Below are 25,619 nucleotides of genomic sequence, written 5' to 3' on the forward strand. Positions count from 1 at the left end.
CCCAATGAATTAGGTCAGGGAAGTCGCAGCTTGTCGGGGAGGCGGTGGGAGATATACGGGGCTCTAGCTAGGGAGGTGTACACTGACAACAAGAAGGGAGATTTTTTGCTTGCAGCTGCAGGACCTTGAGTCAGGATGCGATCCAGGGGAAGTGCCTTTGTTGTTTGCCAACCTACTGCCTGGAGTGCTGGACCAGGGGCTGCACAATCATGGTCTGGAGAGATAAGCTCCTTGGAATGTTGGGATAGAAAATGCAGACTTCAATGGGTCATACCTCCTCCTGAGAGGCTGGAAATGGGGGCCTTGAAGTTCTATCTTCCTGAGGAGCCAGAGAGGAGATGGGGCTGCCTGGGCCAGACCCGGCCCAAACACATACACACAATGGAATCCTGTTATTGCCATCGCTGTCAGGTGCCATGGAGTTGGCCCCAACCTAGAGCGACGCGGTGCAGAACACGAGGAAACACTGCACAGTCCTGTGGCATCCTCACAATTGTTCCAGTGTCTGAGCTCACTGATGCATGAACTCTGCCTGACCTCCCAGGGTCACGTGAGCAGGGCTCCTGTGACCATCCTGAGGATGGGCTGGGCAGTTGGGGTGGGAGAGAAAGTGCAACACCTAGGACAGCCTGGAACACAGGTGCTCCATAACCTCCTGTGCCTTGGAAAGTTCTAGTATCAGTGAGGTAGTGCAGAGGTGAAGGCTGCAGCTGTCTGAGGTGGAAGACGTGGGGATTTAGTTCAGATTTGGATGGAGAGAAGTCCCCAGTGGGTCCCAAGGTCTATTCTAGGGTCAAAGGGAACTGATCAGTCAGGAATCATGTCCCCTCCTCTCCCAGGGAGACCCGGTCTCTTACTTTCTCAGGGAAAGAAGGACTGTTCTGGGCAAGTCACTGTCCTGGAGGACCTGGGATTGCAGGCAAACCCCACCCTCTCCACACCCAAGCAGGGGTCTTCTGGCATCTGTCCCATTTCCCTCCCTTCCTGAGAGGCCAGCAGGGAGGACACACAGATCCAAGACCAAGGGAGTTCAGGGAGACCTTAGGGGACCTCCTTTTACCTGCTCTCTGCAGGGTCTCCAGGTATCTCCCCATAGGCCTTCAGTGTCCCGCTGCCCTGTCCTTCTCCCACTTGTGCTGAGAGAACAGAGCCCAAGAGTCAGCCTCCATCCAGGAATGCGGGTCCCCCCTTCAGGGGGAGATAGTGGGCGGGATCATAGGCGACCTGTTTGTAACCATGGAGGAGGCGCCTGCTGAGACCCAGGAGGTAGCCTGACATCTGCTGGAGGGTGTGGGACCCTGACCCGCCCCGGCCCATTTTGAGTCTGAATCCTGTGGCCCCTGAAGGAGGAAGAGCCACGCCGGTCCCTGAGACTCCGGTGATGTTCGACCCGGAGGTGGGGTTCGGCCATCAGTCGGACCCGGGGGCTCTTACCCTGAGCCCCGCCCGGGGTCCCTCCCGGCCTCGCTCTGGTGGCAGCAGCCGCTCAAGGGGCCCAGGTTTCTTTGGTGAGTCCTCGTGTTGCCCTGTGCACTCAGTCCATCCTTCCCGGAACCCCGCCCTCGCGCCTCCCAGGGCGCCAGCATTCCATCCTCGGGGTGGGGGCGTCGCTGTCACAGCGCGCGAACTGCGTGCCGTCCACGAAGACAGGGACAAAGCTGGGCTCCCCCCGCAGCCGGGTCAGGACTCGCGGGGTGGAAACATCTCAGTGAGTGGGTGCCTGAGCAGGAGGGGACGGTTGAGACCCACAGCCCTGTCCATCTCGAGCGCCCCCGAGGGTCCTGCGCCCCCTCCTGCCAGGGCCCTGACTCCTCCTTCCAGACCCGCACTCAGGAGCCAGGCCTGGTTCAGGATAAGGATCCCTGAGAGCAACATTTGGAATGTCTGCAGGGACTTGATTTGGGAGCCACTTCTAGGGAGACTTCTGGCAGCCAGATCCAGTCTTCTAACTTGGAACTGCCTTGACGGTGATTGGCTTTTCCGTGAATCACTAGCCCAACAGGAATGAGAAATAACCCAGCGTCACGTGTATCCAGACAGAAGGAGCAGACACAGGTTGTTAGGAAAAAGTGAAACTGGGGAGCTCCCAATCCCCATTGCTTGACAACGTGGCCTCTGAGGAAGCCATAAGGTCCCTGAACCAAGCCTAGGAGCTGGGACTCTGGCCTGGCCCCTTGCCTCCTGCAAGGACCCTTCTTTGTGCCCTGTCTGCTTGAGTCCTGGGCCCCCTGCAAAGGTTCTTTGAGTTTCAAAATTGTGTGCCCAGAGGTGGATTCAAAGACCCTAATAGGATGGACAGCTGCCCACAGGGTTTCTGTCTTTGGTTACTCCCTCCAGGAGCACTCCCCAGGCTTCTCTCCTGTGGAGCAGCTTGAGGGAAGCACCAGCAGCTTCAGGATTGTACCACCAGGGCTCCTTAGAAGTCCAGGTCACTTCTTGGAGAGGAGAAACTGTTCCTGTCTGTGTAGCTTCGAGCCCAGTGCTGAGGCTTGTCCCAGAAGAAATGAGCCCCAATATCCTGCAGATCTGTGAAAGGTTTTCTGTTTCATTACACAGTGTTGGATGCCACTGTATGCACCCGAGGGTGGAAAGGAATCCGTGTGGGGAGTGTTCAGACAGCGAGCTTTCAAGTGGTTCCTGCGGAGCTCAGAGCCGCTTTCCACACCCTCACCTGGCTGCACTGTCTGGGACAGAAGTGGCCGGTGTCTCTCAGCATCACATCCCCACTCAGACTTGCCCTCATCCTTTCCAGGGAAAACACACCATTAGTGCTCTCAGTAATTTCACTGGCTGAGCATCAGGAGTGCGTGTGGACTTGTTACCACAGCCTCAGCCCTCCCCTCAGATTTCTAGCTATTAGGACCAGAGCCCAGACTGCACTCACTTCGCCAGCCCTCCAGGTGAGGCTGATGCACAGCGATGTGGGCCTCCCTGCTCTGCGTTCTTGTGATCTGAAGTCCAGCAGCCCAGCACCAACCTCCTTACAAACACAGAGTCCCATGCTCTCCTCCAGAACACATGCGTCTTAAAGAGATTTCCTGCAGGTTCTTTGCACAGAAAGGTGGAGACTTCCTGGGTGCGGTGGGGGAGGAGCTGAATGCATTGCACTCTGCTTCAGGTGTGTGGTCTGGTCACATCACTCAGCATTTGAGCAGCCTGGTAATTTTGTTTCTTTTTTTCCTATAGGTAATGACTAGGACATGACATTTTTTAGGACATGATTAGCTAATTCAATCCATTCTCAAGACTTTAAATGTTCATATCCGGTCCCCTCTCCCATCTATTTCTCTAATTAGCATCTTTACTAACATGGATTAGGACATGTCCACTTGCCACCCTGATCACTGCACTGGCATTTCTGTTGTACATCTCAGACTCCGTCTTGTCTGAACTGTGGGCTAGTGATTGCCTCTCCTCACCATGCCCCTTCCAGGGCCTTCCCATCTCCACTGATGCGGCTCAGCAGGCCAAAGGGTGTACATTGTGTCTTTATAAAACTCAAATTTGATCCATCAGGAAACATTATAAATTCCACCTTCAAAATAAATCCAGAATCCAGTCACTTCCCACAATCTTTTTGCTCCCCTTTGGGAAAGCAAACATGCTGCATACTGTGCTTTCAGCCACCTTGCTCACCCCTCCCCTCTCAGTTCTAGTCACTGACAACCTGCAGAGCCAGATGTCCTTTTGAACCATCTCCCATCTCTCTCTTCTCCTCACTGCTGTGTGAAACACCCCATCTCACTCTCAGCCAGAGGAAAAGTCAACACCCTGCCAGTGTCCTCAGTCCCCACATGGTCTGGCCTCACCTCTGACCTCATCTCAGTGACTACTGCAGCCACACTGGGTTCCTGGCTGCTCCCAGTACAGACTGGCCGGCCCTGCTGGCCTTGCCCTGGACAGTGCCCTGCCTGCAACTTCTCCTGCGGTCCTCCTGGCCAATGCCTTCAATCTCTCCACATCTTTCCTTAACAGCCACCTTTTCCACGGGTCCCATCCTGCTACCTGAGTTCAAATGGTGTCTTCCCGCCGTCCACACACTCACACTCTGATCCCCTTCCTCGTAGCATGTGCCGCTGTCAACAAAAGCAAGTCCTTACTATTTCTCCAGGGTAACCTGAAATAATCACCAAACAGGACCACACTTGAATCCTTGGAACCTGTGAAAATATTACATTATATGTAAAAGAAACTTGTAAAGGTATGGGGCTTTCGTAGGATTTGGAATTGGGTAATTATCTCACATTGCCTAGGTTCCCTGGGGATTTGGTCTCAAGAATCTTTGTCTATGGGGGGCGGGGATGGGGGGCAGACACTGAAAGATGTAAGGACAGAATCAAGTGTCAAAGGAGACTCTAAACTACTGGCTTTGAGGATGGAAGAAGGGCCTACAACCAATGCAGGCGGTCAGGCTCCGCACGATGGAAGAGTCCTGAAAACTGATGTTCCCCTAGCATCTATGTGGAGCACAGCGCTGTGGGTCCAGGTTAAACTTCTGAACTGCAGAAACTATAAGATAGTAGATGTGTATTAATATTAATTTTTAATTATTTGGCATTTATTCTCTCACGTACAGTGAATTTTCTTTATACATAATTATTGTCTCTGCACTTTAATAAAAATTGGGGGCTCCTTCAACTCATCACTGTCCATGCATACATCCATTGTGTCAGGCACCTTTGTACATTATGTTGCCATCATCATTTTCTTTTTTATTTTAATTTATTTTTTAATCATTTTAGTGGGGCCTCATACAACTCTTATTAACATTCATCATTGTGGAAAGCACATTTGTACATTCGTTGCCCTCATCATTCTCAAAACATTTGCTCTCCATTTAAACCCTTGGCATAATCTCCTCATTTTCCCCAATCCCTCCCCACTCCTCCATCCTTTATGAACCCTCGTTAATTTATAAATTATTATTTCATCTGAAGTCTACCTTCATCCACTTTTCTGTTGTCCATCCCCCAGGGAGGAGGTAATATGTAGATTCGTGTAATTCGTTTGCCCATTCCACCCAACACTCCCTCCACTCTCCAGGTATAACCACTCTCACCACTGGTCCTTAGGGGACCATCTATCCTGGATTCCCTGCACTTCCAGGTTCTATCTGTACAGTGTACATCCTATGGTCTAGCCAGATTTGTAAGGTCGAATTGGGATCATGATAGTGTGTGTTCGGAGTGGGAGGAGGGAGGAAGCACTTAGGAACTAGAGGAAAATTTTATGTTTCATTGTTGCTACACTTCACCCTGCCTAGCTCCACTTCTCCCCCACTACTCTTGTGGAAGGGGATGTCCAGTAGCTGACAGAAGTGCTTTTGGTACTCACTCAGCATTCCCCCTCATTCACAATGATAAGACCTTTTGTTCTTTGATGCCTAAGAACGGATCCCTTTGACACCTCATGATCACACAGTCTGGTGTGCTTTTCCCATGTGGGCTTTGTTGCTTCTGAGCTAGATGGCCTCTTGTTTACCTTGAAGCCTGTAAGACCCCAGACGCTATATCTTTTGATAGCCAGGCTCCAACAGCCTTCTTCACCACATTTGCTTATGCACCCATTTGTCTTCAGTGATTGTATTGGGGAGGTGAGCACTCAATGATATGGGTTTTTTTTTTGTTCTTTGATGCCTGATAACTGATTCCTTCAGCACCTCGTGATCACACAGGCTGATGTGCTTCTTCCATGTGGGCTTGGTTGCTTCAGGGCTAGATGGCCACTTGTTTACCTTCAAGCCATTAAGACCCCAGACTTTGTATCTTTTGATATCTGGGCACCATCAGCTTTCTTCACCATATTTGCTTATGAACCCACTTTTTCTTCAGCGATTGTTTTGAGAAGGTGACCATCATGGAATGCCAGTTTAATAGAACAAAGTGTACTTGAATTGAGGGAGTGCTTGAGTGGAGGCCCAATGTCCATCTGCTTCCTTAATACTAAACCTATAAATATATGCACGTAGATCTACTTCCCATCCTCATATATAAATATATTTACATATGTACATGCATTTATTTGACCTCTATAAATGCCCTCTGTTCCTAGCTCTTTCCTCTATTTCCTTTTATTTCCTCTGGTCCCACTGTCATGCTCAGCCTTCATTTGGGTTTCAGTAATTCCTCTCGGTTACATTACCCTTGGTCATGCCCTACCAGGCCTCCTACTCCCTCCTCAGCACCAATTTGGATCACTTGTAGATCCCTTGTCCCTGGGTTTGTTAACACCATTTCCTTTTCCCCACCTCCCCCACTTTCATTTCCCCCTAGAACCATAGGTCCCTTTGTTTTCTCCTCCAGATTGTTCATCAAACCTACCTTATTTAGATAGACCTGCGGAGATAATAACATACACAAACACAAGACAGAGCAAAACAAAGCAAAAGAAGAAAACAAAACGAAAATCCAATGACACACACAAAAATAACAACAACCAAAAAGAAAAGCCTGTAGTTACTTCAAGGACCATTTTTTTTTGGCCTTTAGGAATGTTTTCCAGTCGAGTCAGAAGGGGTGCCAAGACCTGGCCCCAAAGTTTATTTTTAGTATTCCATCGGGACTTCATTGCTCTGTTCCCCTTGCTGTTCTGTTGCACACTTTTAGTGTTTTGCCTGTGTAGCGGGTTCAGATCAGGCGCAATTACCACACTGTCTCCAGTGTTGTCACCTTAGGGCTATATGGGTCAGTGAGGGATGTTGTGTCTCCTAGTGGGGCGGGCCATGTGGTCTTCTCTGTGGATCGGCTGCTCTGAGTGGGAATCCTGTCTTCAAGACTGGTGGGCCAGGATGTGCTCCACTCTCTCTTCCTACCTGTTCATTTGCTCCCATGTGCTCTGATCAGACATGTCCCTCTCCCTGAGCTGGAGGTTCATCCTCTGAAATAAATTCTTCTGGGGGGAGGGGCAGGTGTCCATGTAGTTGGAATTGGGGCCGGCATCTGCTATCATTTTCAAAACATTTTCTTTCTACTTGAGACCCTGATATCAGTTCATTTTTGTCCCTTCCCCACCCTCCCTCAACATACTTGAAAATTTATATATTTTTTTCATGTTTTACAGTGACCACTGTCTAGCTTCACCAACTTTTCTGTTGTCTGTCCCCCTATGAGTGGATTAAGAGAAAATGAGATCAGATGCATACACAAAACAGGAGCAGGTACAGTGTCTATGAAAACAAACACACAAATATAAAACAAACGGCAGGAACCGAGGCCCAAACTTAAACCTGAGCCAGGCTGACCTGGCCACCCCAAGCCCTTCATGCCCACAGCACCAACACAGGAGAGCCCGGATGATGTCTGAGGGCCTGTGGTCAGAGATGCTAATGGGACAAGGTGCTACTGAAGGAATAAAGACAAGAGAGATGTGAAGATGACCCGGCTGAGAAGTGTTCACCAAAATCACCTTGTCCTGAGCACTGGCTGAGTGCAGGCCCCACCCATTCTAGCTCCTCCCCCACCTTCTCCTCAATCTGTCCCATTTTATCTTAGCCAAAAAAAAAATTACACACAGACTCTGGAATGGGCTTGTTTTTATTATTTCTTCTTTTGAAATTTCAGCATTTTCCCAATTTAATTAACTCATATGCCCATCTCATGACAAAATTTAGTAACCAAATTCATTATGAGGCACTATTTTTTTTTTAATAGAGAAGAGAGACTAAGCAGGTGAGAGGGAGGGAAATCATACAGCAGAGCTGGGGAAAACTGATCAGTGAAGGGACACAGGTCAGCGGGCCGTTGGGGATCCTGGTGGGATGGGTTTGTCCCACCACATCCTCACGTCATGCTGACAGGAGGGCAGACACCTTTAGACCCCCGTTGTAGAGAGAGAAGTCCAGGGCTCTTTAATCACAAAGCAGGCAGTGAACAACTCCTGTGTCACTCTACCAAGCACAAGAAGAACTCAGGCTGCAGAAAAAAAGAACCACAGACAAATTCAGGTCAGTCACTCTGAGGAAGGAGTCCACTGCACTCTCAGAATGTCCCAATCCAAGAGTTCCTATCACATAGTCTTGTCCCCTCTGTCTTCTCTATTCCGTGTCAGGGATACAGGCTCTTACCTTTTGAAGCTGTGAGAGACACATCCGAGCCCTGGCTACCATCATTGCCTGGAGAAGACAGAAACAGGATGTGGTCAGAGCACACAGGAGATGAGACCCGGAGAACAAGGATTATGAGTGAGGGACTCCTCCCTGGGCTCCATCTACACCCTCCCAAGGGTCTCATCTCAGCCCCCTCCCCCATACTCACTTGCAGCTTGAGAGTAGCTCCCTCCTTTCCCACCTGTGGGAACAAAGCATTCCGTGAGGGACTGGGGACGAGACTGGACCATTAGGTCCTTTAAGAGCTGGTTAGTGCTGGGCTCCAGTTAGGTTTCCTGAACTGCAGGGCAGGGCAGGAGAGGGATGGATGTGCAGAGATTGGACCGCCATCCTGCTTGAAGATTGTCCATAGCAGGAACATTTCCCTGGGACCTGGGACTCCTGGGAATCAGGTCTCCATCACTGGTACCATAAAGGTGCTCCCTTCTGACACGCACACAAAGGGATGTGCATGTACACACAGAAGAGTAATGGTTAGCACACAGGGCGCCGCACGGAGGCTGCACATAGACTGATGGTGCTTTTATGAAGGAGGCAAAAGACTGCCAACCCCTTACCAGGGACGTGAATCCTTCCGTGGGACAAGAACCTGGGACACACACACACGCTTCTACACACACACACACACACACACACACACACACACACACGTCTACACACACGCATGTCTACCTGAGCACTTATTCCTCCGGATCACAAATCCAACCACAGCTCCAATGAGCGCAGCTGTGAGGAGAAGCAGGCCAACAACTATTCCCACGATGAGGATGGTGGGCTGGGAAGACGGTTCTGGAAAGAGAACGGATGGTGAAGAACCCTGTCCCTGTTGATGCTCAGAGGGGCCCCTGCTTTCCCTGAGAGGGGGCCCCACCCCATGCCCGTCCTCACCCCATCTCAGGGTCAGGGGCTCAGGCAGCCCCTCGTGCTGCACTTGGCACGTGTATCTCTGCTCTTCCCCAGCGGGCACCACCACAGCCGCCCACTTCTGGAAAGTGCCGTCCCCCGCAGGCCTGGTCTCCACCAGCTCCGTGTCCTGGGGCTGGTCCTCGCCGTCCCGCTGCCAGGTCAGGGCGATGTCCGCCGGGTAGAAGCCCCGGGCCCAGCACCTCAGGGTCACCTCTCCCTCAGGGACATGGTGTTCGTGGTGGTGGGTCACCTGGGTCTTTGGAGGCTCTGGAGGGAGGGTCAGAGAGCTGAGGAACTCTGCCTGACCTCCCTGGGGTCAGTCAGCAGGGCTCCTGTGATCACCCTGAGGATGGACTGGGCAGTGGGGTCGGAGAGGAAGGCCAACACCCAGACACCAGCCTGGAGTCCAGGTGCTCCATCGCCTACTCATGAACGGAAAGTTCTAGAATCAGCCTGAGGCAGCCCACAGGCCTGGTTTATAGCTGCCTGAGAGAAAAAACATGGACTTCTACTTTAGACTTGGGTGGAGACTCAGAAACGGAAATAAAGCGAAATCACATCTGTAAATCCATTGGGGAGTGTACGGAGAACAAGATATGAGAGAGCAAGTCCTCTGGGGGCCAAACGTCAATTCCCGGGTCAAAGGGCAGTGCTGATCAGTCAGGAATCGTGTCCCCTCCTCTCACAGGGAGACCTGGTCCCTCATTGTCTCAGGGAGAGGAGGGCTGCTCTGGGCAAGTCACTGTCCTACAGGACCTGGGGGTGCAGGGGAACCCCTCCCTCTCCACACCCAGCAGGGGTCTTCTGGAGTCTGTCCCATTTCCCTCCCCCCTGAGAGGCCAGCAGGGCGGACACACGGACCAGGGTCCAAGGGAGTTGGGGAGGTGTCCAGGGTCTCTGTTACCTGCGCGCTGCAGGGTCTCCTTCCCGTTCTCCAGGTATCTGCGGAGATATTGCACACACCTGCCCTCCAGGTAGGCCCTCACGCGCTCCGCCTCCCCGGCCTCCTCACACTTGCGCTGGGAGATGAGCGCGGCCGTGTCCGCCGCCGTCCAGGAGCGCAGGTCCTCGTTCAGGGCGATGTAGTCGGCGCCATCGTAGGCGTACTGTTCGTACCCGCGGAGCAGGCGCCCGTCGGGGCCCAGGTCGCAGCCATACATGCTCTGGAGGGTGTGAGACCCTGACCCGCCCGCAGAGCCCGCTCAGCGAAACCGAAAACGAAAGCGGGCGGATCCCGCGCCGCGAAGGGCGAAGGGCAGGGGGTCCCGGGGACTCGGGGTGACATTGGGCGGGAGACGCGGTGGGAGGCTGAGGGAGGGCGACCGCGCGTGGGGTCGTGGGGTCGGGGGCTCGAGCCCTGCGCCCCGGGCCGGGTCCCTCACCGGCCTCGCTCTGGTTGTAGTAGCCGCGCAGGGTCCGCAGGTCCACTCGGTAGGTCTGCGCGTTGCTCCTGCAGATCGCGGTGTTTCGCTCCCAGTACTCGGGCCCCTCCCGCTGCACCCAGGGCGCGCGCGGCTCCATCCTCGGGTCCGGGGCGTCGCTGTCGAAGCGCACGAACTGCGTGTCGTCCACGTAGCCGACGGAGATGAAGCGGGAATCCCCGCCGGGCCGGGACACGGCGGTGTGGAAATACCTCAGCGAGTGCGAGCCTGTGGGGAGGGGACCAGAGCGGCTGAGACCCCGACCCCCGCCCGCCCCGCGCCCCCGAGGGTCCCGCGCCCCCGACCCCGCACTCACCCGCCCGGGTCTGGGTCAGAAGCAGCACCCGCGGGAGCAGCAGGAGGAGGATCCGGGGCGCCATGACCCTGGGAAACCTGGGTTCCTCAGAGAGTCTGACGCTGGTGCCACTGAGGAGACCTTATAACCTGGAACCGCGGGGACGGGGATTGGCTGCTCCAGGAATCGGAGACCCAATAAGGGTGAGAAACGGATCCGCGTCTCGGGTATCCGGGCAGAAGGAGCTGACACAAGTTGTGCGAGGGAGAAGTGAAACTCCACAGAAGGGGAATCCCCAGCGCTGCGTCTCCCCGCCCCCTGACACCCCCAATCCGGGCCTGAGGGCCAAGTGGGCGCCCTGGGACGCTGAGAGGGGTCTCCTCCTGCACGGAGCCTTCTTTCCACACTGTCTCCTTGAGCCCTGGGCCCGGCTTGCTGCAGACAAAGGCTTTTTGACTCTCAGAATTTCCGTTGTCTAGATCCTGGGGTGCATTCAAAGCCACCTGTAGGATGGACAACTGTTCTTGGTATTTCTTTCCTACATTATACTACTTCAAAGAAGCCCATCGCCAGTCTTTTCTCCTGCCCAGCCATTTTGATGAGCCGATAGGAGCACCTTAGAGGTTCTGGTCACAGTCACACAAATTGAAGAACCCAAGGGATTTTACTTCAGTGGGTTCTGTCTACTGAGAGTAAGCCCATGGGAAAGGGAAACAATTAACATTGTAAAGTAGGGTAAAATACTACTGATAACCCCTTAACGGTAGCAGATCATATGTTTTCAGGAAAAAGAAATGTGTTTCAAAATAAAACAATCATGAAAAGAGGAAATCACTTTATAGGTCTCTTTTGTGTGTCAGTTGGAGACCTCTGGATTTTCATATCAGCTTCTGCATCCACTGTGCCATCCTGCTCGTGCTGTAGAGCATCCAGCATCTCACAGGTACAATGTTGGAGAAGGGAGTCTTTCAACAGGCTCTCCAAGTACCTGTGAAAGCCCATCCTTCACATTGCACTGCTGCCACAGAAGAGGGAGTTCCTTAAAGGTTAGTTGCAGTTGGAAAACTGTTGTTGAAGATTTCATAGTCTGTTCATTAAACCCAGAGATCCATCTTGCACTCCGCATGACTCGTGTACTAATGGATGAAGTTTCTCTGAAGTGCTGCGTTAGTCTATTGAGAATACAAATATTCCAGTTTGGGCACATTCCATTAGGAAATATCACATTAAAAAACCACCTTTGTTAGTATCACCACTGATCCAAGCCCCCTCCCCACACTCCACCCCCAGGAAGAAGTGTTTCATTTTGAAAAGCTCTCACATTCTGCTCCATACAAGTTTTCCATTCTTAAAGGTTACATTTTATCATTGGCAATAATGCTCTTAGTATATTTCCTCCCCCCCAACTCCCCCCCACTCCCCACCCCCCCTAGATTTGTTAATTCCTGAGAAAGTGTCAAATAGTCAAGATAGTTCCTCTGTCATTCCTTCCTCCAAATAAAAAAGCATCTTCCTTTTTTAAAAAGTGGCTAGTTCAGGTCATACAAATTATTTTCCTTGAGATAAATGTCACATTTAAGAATACAAAAGTGTTTACATTTACTTTGATTTCAGAGATGCAATTAAGAGGTATGGATTCTCTATTTGAGAATGTAATGAGAGTAAGAAATGTCCAGGCTTCCGTAAGTGACCTGTAAGTGCAGCTGGTTCGGTTCCTTTCCCGACAAGGGAGAGATGAGATGGCACAGGACACTGACTACTGCAGTCTGACGGCACAGCTGGAGTCCTGCTCAGTTCCAGCTGACTTTCCTCTGCAACTGTCCACACATGGAGAAACACTGATCACCTCCATGAGTGCTGTGCAAACACCTTTGACTTCACTGATCTTGTGGAAGAATATCTGTGACTCCAAGTTCCACAGATGACACTCTGAGAACTGCTGTTCTGACTAAACCCAGAAGTCCGCTGCCTGGCTTCTGCCTCTTCTTCACTTCCCAGAATTCCTCTCCCTGAACTGGACTCCCTGCTTCCTTTGTGAGCCACCCCCACCCCCACCCCCAATGCTTAGCTTAGTCCTTGTGTTAGTCTGGGTAGACTATAGAAACAAATTCACTGAGACCCATATGTGTATAAGAAAGGGGTTTATATTCAAGAGCAGTTGAATATTGAGAACATGCACCCAACCCAGTTCAGGTCAAGTCCACAAGTCTGATATTAGCCCATAAGTCCAATACCAACCTATAAATTACTCTTCATACTCACGAAACACAGGCAATGATGCTGAATACAGAAGCTCACAGGCCAGTGAGTGGACAGTCTTGTGGATCCAGTGGCGGTAGAGGCATCTCAGCACTGGCAGGGGTCCCCAAATGGCTCCTTCAGCTCCAGGGCTCTAGCTTAGCTCCAGGTGTCTTGTCAGCCAGCATGTCGGGCAGGTAGCGAGTATGTGTCCGGCCTCCAGAGAGCTATGTGTCTCCTTAGCGCCTCCAAATGAGATCATCAAGCTGTGAACTGATTGACAGGCAAAACTCCACCCCTTCACTCATGTCTCAAATTGACAAGAGATTATGTAACTACCACAGTCCTTTTCCCTTGTGCTCTTCTAAACAAGAATTTGCTACCTGGAAATTTAATGCCAAAGCGTATGCACAACCAGACATCTGATATGCGGGAAACAACGTATCCTTTTGGAACTGGAAATATTTATACCTGATCCACCACACAGGGCTGTGTTTTCATTTACCACGTGTTTTCATGTGATTACACACTAGCTCAATGTACATCCATATTTCAGATGGTTGGAAATCTGATGGTCTCTGTGGGAAAAATCATAAAGGCAGCTTCATTATAAATTGTTCTTTGGCACCTGACATGAGGTCCATAGTCCATTAAGAGCAAGGCTGTCAATAGAGCTTTCGGTGACAGAGAGATTGTATATCTGGGCTGTCCAGTAGAGTTGCCCCTGGCCCTGAGTGAATGTGGAGCATTTGAAATATGGCTGGTGTAAAAGTACAATAGAGACCCTCCCGGGTCCGCCTGCCGGGTGGCTGGCTGGTCGGTGGGGGCGAGGACCGGCCTTGGCGCAGGCGAGGAGGGTGCCAGCCGGAGCCTCAGTGCGCCCTCTGCTCTGCAGAATGATCACGGACGTGCAGCTCGCCATCTTCGCCAACATGCTGGGCGTGTCACTCTTCTTGCTTGTCGTTCTCTATCACTACGTGGCCGGACTGAGAGTGGCGCTTTCTCAGCCCCAGGGTTCCAGGACCTAGTCTGAGGCAAGATGGAGGGTGTGAGGGACTGCCCTCACCCTTCACTTCATCCCTTCTACCCATCACAACATACAAAGCAACTATGCCTGGAGCTTTCCAAACAACTTTTATTTCCTCAAAGTCTTCCTTAACCCTGTGCAACAAGAAGCTGCCACCGAATAGGGCACACTATAGGGGCTGCTGGCTTTTGTACCCCCCAATATAAAAATATAGATATATATTTTTTGTGGTCCCCCTCCCAAAAAAGTACAATAGAATGTTCAATTTATATATTCATTCAAATGCCCACACCCAAATATTAGGTACCATATTCAACATTATCTAGAGTGTTCTGAATTTTCCAACTTTCCCCAAAAAGATACTGTATGATGTATTAATTTGAGTATATTAAACTTATTGAAAAGCCATGGGATTTCTTTTGAGGATCTTAGGCATATCCTTAAAATAAAAAGTATCCATCAAAAATTAAAAGGTACTTATTTAAGTAGCTTGTAAAGACATTAACCAAAACATGATCAATCCCCTCAAGATTACAAATGTTCAATTTCTATTTGTATTTCATAGAAAATATTGGTGTTATTCATTTATGACAAGCTTACCTAACCCACTGTCATCAGATGGATTTGGACCATGGTGACTCTCTGCAGGATCCCCGGCTGCACAAAGTATAAGAATAGTCGGTGTCTTTATAATTCCACAGTGTACACTTGTTCTGTGTTTCTAGCTGCTTCTTGATCCATGTCCACGTTCCCCATGAGCACGAGGAGAGGCTCTGGAGCTACCATTCTTTCCGAGGTCATCCCCAGTCGGTTAGGAGCCACACAGGGGAATGCCTGTGCATTGTCAATAATGTACAAATACACATCTTTCTGGTAGTCTCTGCTTTCAGACAAGATCTGTCTGACATCTGCAAGGATAGCCTTTGTCCCTTGGCATCTTTTGAATCCAGCCTGGATTTCTGGCAGTTCCCTGTCAAGATACTGGTGTTGGATGATTTTCAGCAAAATGTATCTTGCATGTGATATTAATGATATTGTTCTCTATTTTACACATTCTGTTGAGTCACTTTTCTTTGGAATCATTATAAATACAGACTTAGTCAGCTGGCCACCTATATGTCATCCAAATTTCTTGGCATAGGCCAGGGAATGCTTATAGTGCCTCACCAGCTGGTGGAAACACTTTACGTGGTGTTCCATAAATTCCTGGAGCTTTGTTTCAGTTAATGCATTCAGTACAATTAGAAAATCTTCCTTCAGCACCATGGGTTCTTGCTCATAGGCTACCTGCTGAAATGGTGAGTTGTCGATTAGTTCTGGTACAGTGTTCTTTCCATCTCGGGTGGATGTTTTCTGCATTGTTCAATATTTCCCCTATGATGCTGCTGCTAGGTGCCATCGAGTCAGTTCAGAGCCACAGGGACCCTGAGCACACCAGGAAGAAACAACACTCCCAGGCCCTGGGTCATCCTCACAATTTGTGAAAGTTACATAATCTCATGTCAACCTGATAAATACAGGGAGGGAGTAGAGGTCACAGCCTGCTGAGCGTGGTCTTCTCATAAGTGGGAATCTAGGAAGTTCCTCGCTCTCTGTGCTTCACCTTCCTGGTAAGGAGCCACTTCAAGCCACACGGATGGCAAGTAGAACCCTGTGATGACGCCATCACCATTGAATCCAGAAGACTTTGCGCCCACTGACCAGTGATGTTTCTGCATTCTGCGTCATTGGGTTTGGCTGCATGAGTCTGAATAGGGACTGATGGAATAGAATCAGATTTAGGGACTAGCAGTGGACTCACAGACTTTATCTGCATGAGGCTGGGATGATCGCTTGATAGAGAATTACTTCTTAATATAAAGTTCTCTCTTACACATATATATATATCTGAGTGTTCCTGGATATGTTTCTCCGGTCAACCCAGCCTGACACACAGTTGTTCCAATGCACAAGTGTATTGTTGGAGCCACTTTGTCAATCCATTCGTTGAAGGCCTTCCTCTTATTTGCTGCCCCTTCGTTTTAACAAGCATGATATCCTTCCCCAGAGTCTGATCTCTCCTGACAATATGTCCACAGTAAGTAAGACAAAGGCTTGCCATCCTTGCCTGGAAGGAGCACTCTGATTGTCCTTCCTCCTAGACAGATGGGTTTGTCATGGTACTTTCAGTGTTTTTCTCCAGCAGCACAATTCAAATGCACTAGGTCTTCCTTATTCCATGTCCAACTTTCACATGCACATAAGATGATTTACTGTACTATGGCTGTCCATGGTGACTGATTTAGTTTACTCAGTACAATATCCTCCAGGGTCACCATGTAATGAACTGTTGCATGGATTCCTTTTTATTCTTTAACGTTATACGCTATTCTGTTGTGTGTCTGTACCACAGTTTGTGTATCCCACATCTGCTGATGACCACTGAGGTGTTTTCATCCCTGTGCTATTGAGAATGATGCTGAAATGAACATGGGTGTGCGTGTATCTGTCTGAATCCTATTTCTTATTTCTTTAGAACGTATGGGGACATTCAAAGCTTCATGGAAATATTTCATTATATTTTGTTTCCTTTTTCCTTGAACGTTCAGAGTCCTCATATATCTGGAAGTGGGATACCAGGGTGAAATACTTTATCTACATTTTTAAAGGGAGCACCACACGCTTGTCCACAGTAGTTGCATCGCATAACAGTCTCACCAGCAGTGTATTGGGGTTCCACTTCTCCACGTCCTCCCCAGGACTTGTTGTTTTCTGGCCTGTTGAATTTTCCATTAGTTCTGGGGTTTAAGGATCTCTCATAGTGTTCTGATTTGCATTTCTCCAATGGCAAACACAGGTGTGCTTTTTCCATGTGTTTATTTACCACTGAGATATCTTATTTATATAGTAAATATATTATAGTATATTATTTATGTAGTAAATATTATTTAGTAAGCAGTCTACTCCTCTTCTCACTTTAAAATTGGATTGTTTTTCTCATTATTGTTGAGAATTTCAAGTTTTCTATAAAATTGTTGGGTCCGTGTATTGTCAGTAGCATGTTGTAAAATATGTTCTCACAATGTATGTGTTTCCCCTTTAATCTTAGATGATGTCATCTGATGCTCATATTTATTTAGATTTTTTGAGGTCTGAGTTATCTAGTTTATCTTTGGTGATTTGTGTATTTTTGTTTATATGTGATGGATGGGTTTATTCCATTATCCCACAACGTGTTCCTACATTTTCTTTGATCACATTTATAGCTTGGGGTTTTATATTTACATCTTTGTCCCATTTGATTTAGTTGTTCTGTATGATGTTAGGTTTGCATCTGTTTTTCATCTCTCTTCCAATGGCTATTCTATTTGCCAGCATCCGTTGTTAAAGAGACTCTCTCCACTCCACCCACCCCCATTGAATGGATGTCCTGCTTTTGTCAAAGGGGAACTGCTAAGGGTACATGGATTAAGTTCTATGTTCTTGATTCTGATCCAATGGTGTGTGAGTCTGTCGATGGACTAGTACCAAGTGCTTTTGAGCATCATAGCCATATAGTAGGTTTTGAGATCTGGAAGAGTGAGACTGCCTTCTTTCTTGTTCTTCTCCTGTATTGCTTCATATACCCAGAGTTTCTCTCCTTTCCATATAAAATAATGATTGTTGTAACTAATTTTGTGGGATCCCACCCCAACCAACTCCTTAAAAAATATTGATGATAGTTGGATCAAGATTGCATTATATAGAGAGAGACTGCTTTGAGAAATAGTGACAGTTTTACAATGATAACGCTTCCTATCTATGACCATGGGTATGTCTCTAAGTTTGTTAGTCATATTTTATATTTTCTTTGTGTAATCTTTTCTATGTTTGATTATATTTACTCATAAATATTTTCTTTTATGCCTTATTGTAAATAAAACTTTCCCCCCTTATTTCCTTTTCAAAATCCACTTTTTGGTACAAAAGGATTCAGCTGATTTTTGAATATTGCTTTGTAGCCTTATCACATGATTGATTTTTTAAAACATTTTATTAGGGGCTCACACAACTCTTATCACAATCCATACACATACATACATCAATTGTATAAAGCACATCTGTACATTCTTTGCCCTAATCATTTTCAAAGCATTTGCTCTCCACTTAAGCCCTTTCCATCAGGTCCTCTTTTTGTTTCCCTACCTCCCCGCTCTCCCCTCCCTCATGAGCCCTTGATAATTTATAGATTGTTATTTTGTCATATCTTGTCCTATCCGGAGTCTCTCTTTCCCCCCTTCTCTGCTCTCCTTCTCCCAGGGAGGAGGTCACATGTAGATCCTTGAAATTGGTTCCCCCCTTCCAACCCACTCACCCTCTACCCTCCCAGTATCACCCCTCACACCCCTGGTCCTGAAGGTATCATCCACCCTGGATTCCTTGTGCCTCTAGATCCTATATGCACCAGTGTGCAACCTCTGCTCTATCCAGTCTTGCAAGGTGGAATTCGGATCATGGTAGTTGGGGGGAGGAAGCATCCAGGATCTGGGGGAAAGCTGTATTCTTCATCGGTGCTACATCGCACCCTGACTGACTCATCTCCTCCCCTAAAGCCCTCGGTGAGGGGATTTCCAGTGGCCGACAAATGGGCTTTGGGTCTCCACTCTGCACTTCCCCCTTCATTCACTATGGTATATATATATTTTGGATGATGCCTTATACTTGATCCCTTTGTTCCTCGTGATCGCACAGGCTGGTGTACTTCTTCCATGTGGGCTTTGTTGCTTCTGAGCTGGATGCCCACTTGTTCACCTTCAAGTCTTTAAGACCCCAGACACTATCTCCATTAGTTCCAGAAATTTTCTTACTGAGTCTTTGGGATTCCCTACATATAAGACCACATAATCTGAAAATAGCGAGAGTTTTGTTCCTCCTTGCCTATTGGTGTGAAAACACTTCTCTTCTTGCCTTATTGCCCGGCTGGAATTCTTATGCCGTCTCCAAATAGGAGTGGTGATAGAGTGTATCCTTCCTTGTCTGCTTCCACACTACATTGGAATATTTTCAGTCTAACACCATTTAGAAAATGGTGGCTGCTGGTTTTGTCTCAAATACAAAACAAAATAAACAAACAAACCAATGCACTGTCGTGGAGTGCATTCCAAGTCATAGCGACCCTCAAGGAAAAGGTAGAACTGCCCCTGAGGGTTTCTGGGATTGTAACTACAGGAATAGACAGGCTCCTCTGTCTCACATAGCAATGCTGGTGGTTTCCACCTACTGACCTTGTGGTCAGCAGCCCAATCTATGACCACGATGCCATCAGGGTTCCTATTGGTTTCGTCTATAGACCCTCATGCAGGAATTTCTCCGCTATTTGTATTTTGCTGAGAGTTTTTTTTTTTTAATCAGGGTAGGGTGATGGATATTACCAAATGCCTTTTCTTTATCAACTGATGTGACCATGTGGCTCTTTCCTTTGCTTTAGTTGTTTACATAGTAGAGTGTATTGGTTGTTCTTCTGCTGTTGACTCATCCTTGCATATTGTTGTTATCAAGCACCATTAGGCGAGTTTGAACTCATGGTAACCTTATGCACAACACAAGCAAAGCATGCACAGCCCAACACCATCCCCACAATGCTTGTTGTATTTGAACACATTCCTGCAGCCAGTGGGACAGTGCAGCTCACTGAGGCTCTTTCTCTTTTTTTGCTGATCCTCTTTTTTTCTAAGCATGATGTGTAGCTCCAGAAACAGGATCCTCTCTGCATACCTGGTATGGATCCCTTAGTCATGATGTGCTGTTTTTTACATATGGTGCTTGATTCTGTTGCTAGGATCTTACTGAGAATTTTTGCATCGATGTTCATGAGGTATCAATAGGTCATTTTCTCTTCTAATGTGGTCTTTGACTGGTTTGGATATCAGGTTATGCTTGCTTCTTAGAACAAATTTGGAAGTAGCCCATCATTTTCTATGTTCTGGATTAGAGTGAATAGAATTGGTGTCAACTCTTCCCTGAATGTCTGGTCAATATTTTCAATGAAGCTATGTTGGTGGGACTTTTGGGGGGAAATTTTTATATGAGCGTTGAATTTTTTCATTGGTTATGGATCTGTATAAATTTACTACCTGACCTGAAGATAAACATGGGCCATCTAGCTGAGAAACAACAAAACCCACATTGAAGAAGCAAATCAGCCTGTCCTGACTTGATCGCTGAGGACAAAGTGGATGCATAAACATATGTGGCAAATATAGCTGATGGTTTCTGGCTATCAAAAGATAAAGCATCTGGTGTCTTAAAGGCATAAAGATAAACAGATAGCCACCTAGCTGACAAAGAACAAAGCCCACATGGAAGAAGCATACTGGCCTGTGAGATCACAAGGTATTGAAGGGATCAAGGATCAGGCATCAAAGACAAAAAAATATATATTATAGCATTGTGACTGAGGAGGAGTGAAGAGTGGGGACCGAAATCCCATCTTTGGGAAATTGGAAATTCCCTCGCAGAAGTGCCATTAGGAGGAGATGAGCTAATCAGGGTGGAGTATAGCATGATGAAACATACAAATTTCCCTCAAGTTATTGAATGCTTCGTCTCCCCTACTATCACAATCACAATTCTACCTTGAAAATCTGGATGAACAGGAGGATGTACACTGGCACAGATAGGAACTAGAAACACAGGGAATCCAGGACAGATGACCCCTTTAAGACCAGTGGTGAGAGAGGCGACACCAGGAGGGTGGAGGGAAGGTGAGGGAAAAAGGGGGAACAGATTACAAGTATCTACATATAACCTCCTCTCTGAGGGATGTACAACGGAGAAGTGGGTGAAGAGAGACGTTGGATGGTGTAAGATATGACAAAATAATAATCATTTATAAATTATCAAGGGTTCATGGGGGAGGGGGAAGGGGGGAGGGGGAAGGGAGAGGAAAATATGAAGAGCTGATAGCAAGGGGTCAAGTAGAAAGCAAATGTTTTGAGAACGATGATAGCAACAAATGTACAAATATGCTTGACACAATGGTTGGATGGATTAAGATAAGAGTTGTATGAGCCCCCAATAAAACAATTTTTGAATTAATTAATTTACTACCTGGGTCTTCATTAGTTTAGTTAAGTCATGGTTCCCCAAAATTGATCCGTGTCTTCTTGCTTTTCAGTTTTGTTGAAAGACAATTCCCTATTCAGTCATTACTGTTCCTGTTTAGGACGGGTCTGTACGGTGATAAGCTATCTTGTAGGTAGCATATCAACGGACCCTATTTTCTTATCCTTTCTCCCAATCTTATTCTCGTTGGTGGTACGAGTCACATTTTTCTGTTCTGTGAATTAATAAGACGTAAATTTTGGGCTGCTGCTCACAAAGTTGGCAGTTTAAACCCATCAGAAGCTTCACCAGAAAAACAGACTGTGATTCTGAAAGATTTACAGTCTCAGAAATCCTATGAAGATGCTCTATTGTGTCTCATAAAAATAATCACTTCCATTGAATCAATTATGAATCCTAGTGACTCTATGTCACCGATCAGAACTATCTTTCTGAGTTTCCAAGAAGAGTCTTGGAAGTAAAGAGCCTTGACATTTTTTTTGTTTTTAATAAATAATTTTATTAGGGGCTCTTATAACAATCCATACAACAATGGTATCAAGCACATTGGTACATGGTGCCATTATCAGTTTCAAAACATTTTCTTTATATTTGAGCCCCAACATTTTTTTATTAAGGGCTCATACAACTCTTATCCCAATCCATACACACATCAATTGTGTAAAGCACATCTGTGCATTCATAACCCTCATCATTCTCAAAACATTTGCTCTCCACTTAAGCTCCTGGCATCAGGTCCTCATTTTTCCCCTCCCTCCCAGCTCCCCCCTCCCTCAAGAACCCTTGACAATTTATAAATTATTATTTTGTCCTATCTTGACCTGTCCAATATCTCCCTTCACCCACTTTTCTGTTGTCCGTCCCCCAGGCAGGAGGTCACATGCAGATCCTTGTAATCAGTTCCCCGTTTCCAATCCACCCTCCCTCTACGTTCCAAGTATCGCCGCTCATACCACTGGTCCTTAAGAGATCATTCGCCCTGGATTCCTTGTGTTTCTGGTTCCTATCTATACCAGTGTCTATCCTCTGGTCTAGCCAGACTTGCAAGGTAGAATTGGGATCATGATAGTGGGGGGCCGAAGGGGGTCTGGGGGGGAGGGGGAAGGGAGGGAAGCATTTAGGAACTAGCGGAAAGTTGTAGGTTTCATCATTGCTACATCACACCCTATCTGGCTCATCTCCTTCTTGAGACCCATCTGCAATGGGATCTCCAGGGGCCTACAAATGGGCTTTGGATCATCACTCTACACTCCCCGCCTCATTCACTATGGTAAGAGTTTTTGTTCTGATGATGCCTGATACCTGATCCCTTAACACCTGCTGATCGCAGAGGCTGGTGTGCTTCTTCCATGTGGGCTTTGTTGCTTCCCAGCTAGATGGCCACTTGTTTACCTTCAAGCCTTTAAGACCCCAGACACTGTATCTTTTGATAGCGGAGCACCATCAGCTTTCTTCCCCATATTTCTTATGCACCCATTTGTCTTCCGTGATCGTTATCATGGAGGTGAGCACACATTGATATTATTTTTTGTTCTTTGATGCCTCATAACTGATCCCTTTGGCATCTCGTGATCACACAGGCTGGTGTGAAAAGCCTCAACTTTATGGAATTTAAAAGCCTCATTGTTCTCCCTCAGACCAGCTGCTAGTTTTGAACTTCTGGCCTGTGGTTAGCATCCCAACATGTAACCATTAAGCCTACAGGGCTCCTCTGTGTCCCTTAGGGTCATTATAAGACAGAATTGACTAGTGGCAGTGGATATTGATTTTATGAACTTCTTGCTTATATTCTTTTTTCTTTAGTTGTAAAACTGATGTCTTCTTTGTTCCGTGTTTTGTCTGTGCTGAGCCCCTTTTATCTGATTTTCTCTGTTGTTGCTGATATTTACTGTCATTGTTTCTTCTTTCATATTTTGATTAGACGTGTATTAATAAGTTTGTGATTAGCCTTTAGCTCATTTTTATCATTCTAGCTTTAAAACAACCTGTTTTATCTTGATACTGTTCTGGGTCTTTTTTTCATTAGCAAGTTCCATATTTTATAACATTTATTCAATCTTTTCCCTTAGTTGTCAGTCCGTTTGTTGTACTGTGGTGCTTGCATGTGGCTATGATGCTGGAAGCTATGTCACTGCTCTTTTCAGATTCTAGCACGTTCACCAGAAATTCACAGATTTCAGCAGAGCTTCCAGACTAAGAATAGGCTACAAAGAAGAAACAGGCTGTCCATTCCAGAGAACTTAGCCACTGAAGACCCTGCGAATGAAATGGAAACATCATCAGATGCCGAGAGCTTAGTGAACAGCAGCAGAACAGCCTCAGGGATATTGCCCCAAGATGGGCTCCTGAGGTCAGAAGACACTCAAAATATGATTTAGGAAGAGCTGCCTTCTCAAAGTAGAGACACCCACGATGATGCAGATGGAGGCAAGGCTGCAGGCATAGTCTTTGACCCCTCCATCAGCGATGAGGCCTGACTCCAAATGCAAAGATGCAGCTACAAGTACCTATCCATAAGTGGAACTCTGAGTATACACAGCATGAATCTATGAAAATTTGAGGTCATCAAAAATGCAATGCATAAAGACTGCTATTCTAGAGCTTGGTGAACTGAATAGACTGGTAGTGGTCCTCTGAATAAAAAGATCCTATGGTTTACTATGCCAGGAATGAGTGACTCAAGATAAATGACTGCACTTACCATCGCTGTACAAACGTTGTCTGTGATAGGATTGTATCTGTCCACATGCAAGGTTATCCTGTCAATATAACTATTATTCAAACTTGTGCACCAGCCACTAAAAGCAGTGATGCAGAAATTGAAGAACTATATGAAAGTCTTTAGTTGGAAAATGATCAACATGCAATCAAGATGCATTGAGAATTATTGATGATTGGAATGAAAAAGTTGGAAGTGAAGAGGAAGGACAGTAGTTGGAAAATAGGAACGTGGTGATAGAAAGGAACCTGGAGTTTGCTCGATAGAATTGTTCAAGGTCTTCATCGCCAATCCCTGTTTCCAACAACACAAATGCTGACTGCGTGCGTGGGCTTGTCCAGATGCAACACAGAGAAATCAACTTGACCACATCGCTGGAAGAGGTCATGGAGCTCAATATCAACAGCTACAGCAGGTCAGGGGCCAACTGTGGAACAAACCATCAATTTCTCATGAGCAAGATCAGATGGAAGCTGAAGATATTCAACCATGTGCTTGAGAGCCCAAATATGAGCACAATGTCGTCTTCCAGAAGTCCCAGTTTCTCAAGTTTATCCACAGTATATTTTGGTCTCCACAGGTGAATTCCTTTGCTTAGTAAATGAAATACAAGTAAACATATGTCTGGTCTTCTCTGCTTTGAGTGGAGATTGGTCTGGCATCAGGAATGATATTCCTTGTTCCACCTCCGTCCTCTTCTGAATCTGTCCTGAACTTCTGGCAGTTCCCTGACAGTGTACTCCTGTAACCGTTGTTGGATGATCCTCGGTAAAATTTTAATTGTGGGCATATCAATGATATCATTCCATAGCTTGACCATTCTGTTGGGTAATCTTTTTTGGAATGGACACACTCCAGTCGGTTGGCCAGGTAGCTAGCTGTCTTCCGAATTTCCTAGCTTAGATGAGTGAGTACTTCCAGGGCTTCTTCAGCTTTGTGAAACATTTCGATGTGTATTCCGTCAATTCCTGGAACCTGTTTTTGATCAATGCCTTCAATACAATACAATACAATACAATACAATACAATACAACACAATAGAAGACACTCCTTAAAAAGATTTCAATTACTCTTTCACAGCCAGAGTAGTCAAAACAACACAGGGATAGATACAGCACAGGGATCGATACAGAAAACAAAAGAAAGAATAGAAAACCCAGAAATTAAAGCATCCATCTACAGCAAAAATTGGAAAAAGTTCTGGAAGAGTCTCTTCGACAAAAAGTACTGAGAAAATAGGATCTTCGTTTGCAACAGAAGAAACAGGACCTATATATTACTCCATGCACAGCAGCAAACTGAAGGTAGATCCAATACCTGAAGGATCACAAAGAAAGAAACAGAAAAAATGGGCAAACTTAGGGCCCTATTACAGAACATAGACATGCCATCAATGATAATACAGGAAGCAGAAGGCTTCTATTCAATGGAAGACATTAAATGCATCAAACTACTTCATCGAAAAGTAAAAAGAACTCACAAACTGGGCAAACATCTTCAGGAGAAACAATGGGTGAAGGATTCATCTCTAAAATAAATAGAATGCTGAAATGCCTGAAAGAGAAAAAAAGAAATGATTCCATCAAAAAGTGTGCAAGGGAAATGTGAAAAAGGCTGATGTTGCCTGGTTATCAAAAATATACCATCTGGGGTCTTAAGGGCTTGAAGGTAAACAAGTGGCCATCAAGCTCAGAAGCAAAGCCCACATGGAAGAAGTACGCCAGCCTGTGCGATCACAAGGTGTCAAATGGATCAGGTAGCAGGCATCATCAGAACAAAATACCATGTGAATAAGGGGGAGTGCTGAGTGGAGACCCAAAGCCCAT

General features: G+C 46.9%; 2 protein-coding genes across 2 annotated transcripts; one reads left to right on the forward strand and one right to left on the reverse strand.

Annotated features, from left to right (window-relative positions):
* Positions 1-7,514: 7,514 nt before the first annotated feature.
* On the reverse strand, positions 7,515-10,904 carry LOC142428417 (HLA class I histocompatibility antigen, B alpha chain-like). The gene is made up of 8 exons (XM_075533299.1): positions 10,748-10,904; positions 10,393-10,659; positions 9,915-10,190; positions 8,993-9,277; positions 8,777-8,893; positions 8,253-8,285; positions 8,063-8,110; positions 7,515-7,910 (listed from the first exon to the last, which is right to left on the reverse strand). Exons 1-8 carry the CDS (start codon positions 10,809-10,811, stop codon positions 7,906-7,908), a joined length of 1,095 nt encoding a protein of 364 aa, XP_075389414.1. The 5' UTR covers positions 10,812-10,904; the 3' UTR covers positions 7,515-7,905.
* Positions 10,905-13,860: 2,956 nt separating this feature from the next.
* LOC142442284 (dolichyl-diphosphooligosaccharide--protein glycosyltransferase subunit 4-like) lies at positions 13,861-13,992 on the forward strand. The gene has a single exon (XM_075543529.1). The coding sequence runs from the start codon at positions 13,861-13,863 to the stop codon at positions 13,990-13,992; it is 132 nt and encodes a 43-aa protein (XP_075399644.1).
* The last annotated feature ends 11,627 nt before the right edge of the window (positions 13,993-25,619 follow it).

The sequence above is a fragment of the Tenrec ecaudatus genome, chromosome 1, assembly GCF_050624435.1.
Source record: "Tenrec ecaudatus isolate mTenEca1 chromosome 1, mTenEca1.hap1, whole genome shotgun sequence".
In the NCBI taxonomy this organism is placed as follows: domain Eukaryota; kingdom Metazoa; phylum Chordata; class Mammalia; order Afrosoricida; family Tenrecidae; genus Tenrec; species Tenrec ecaudatus.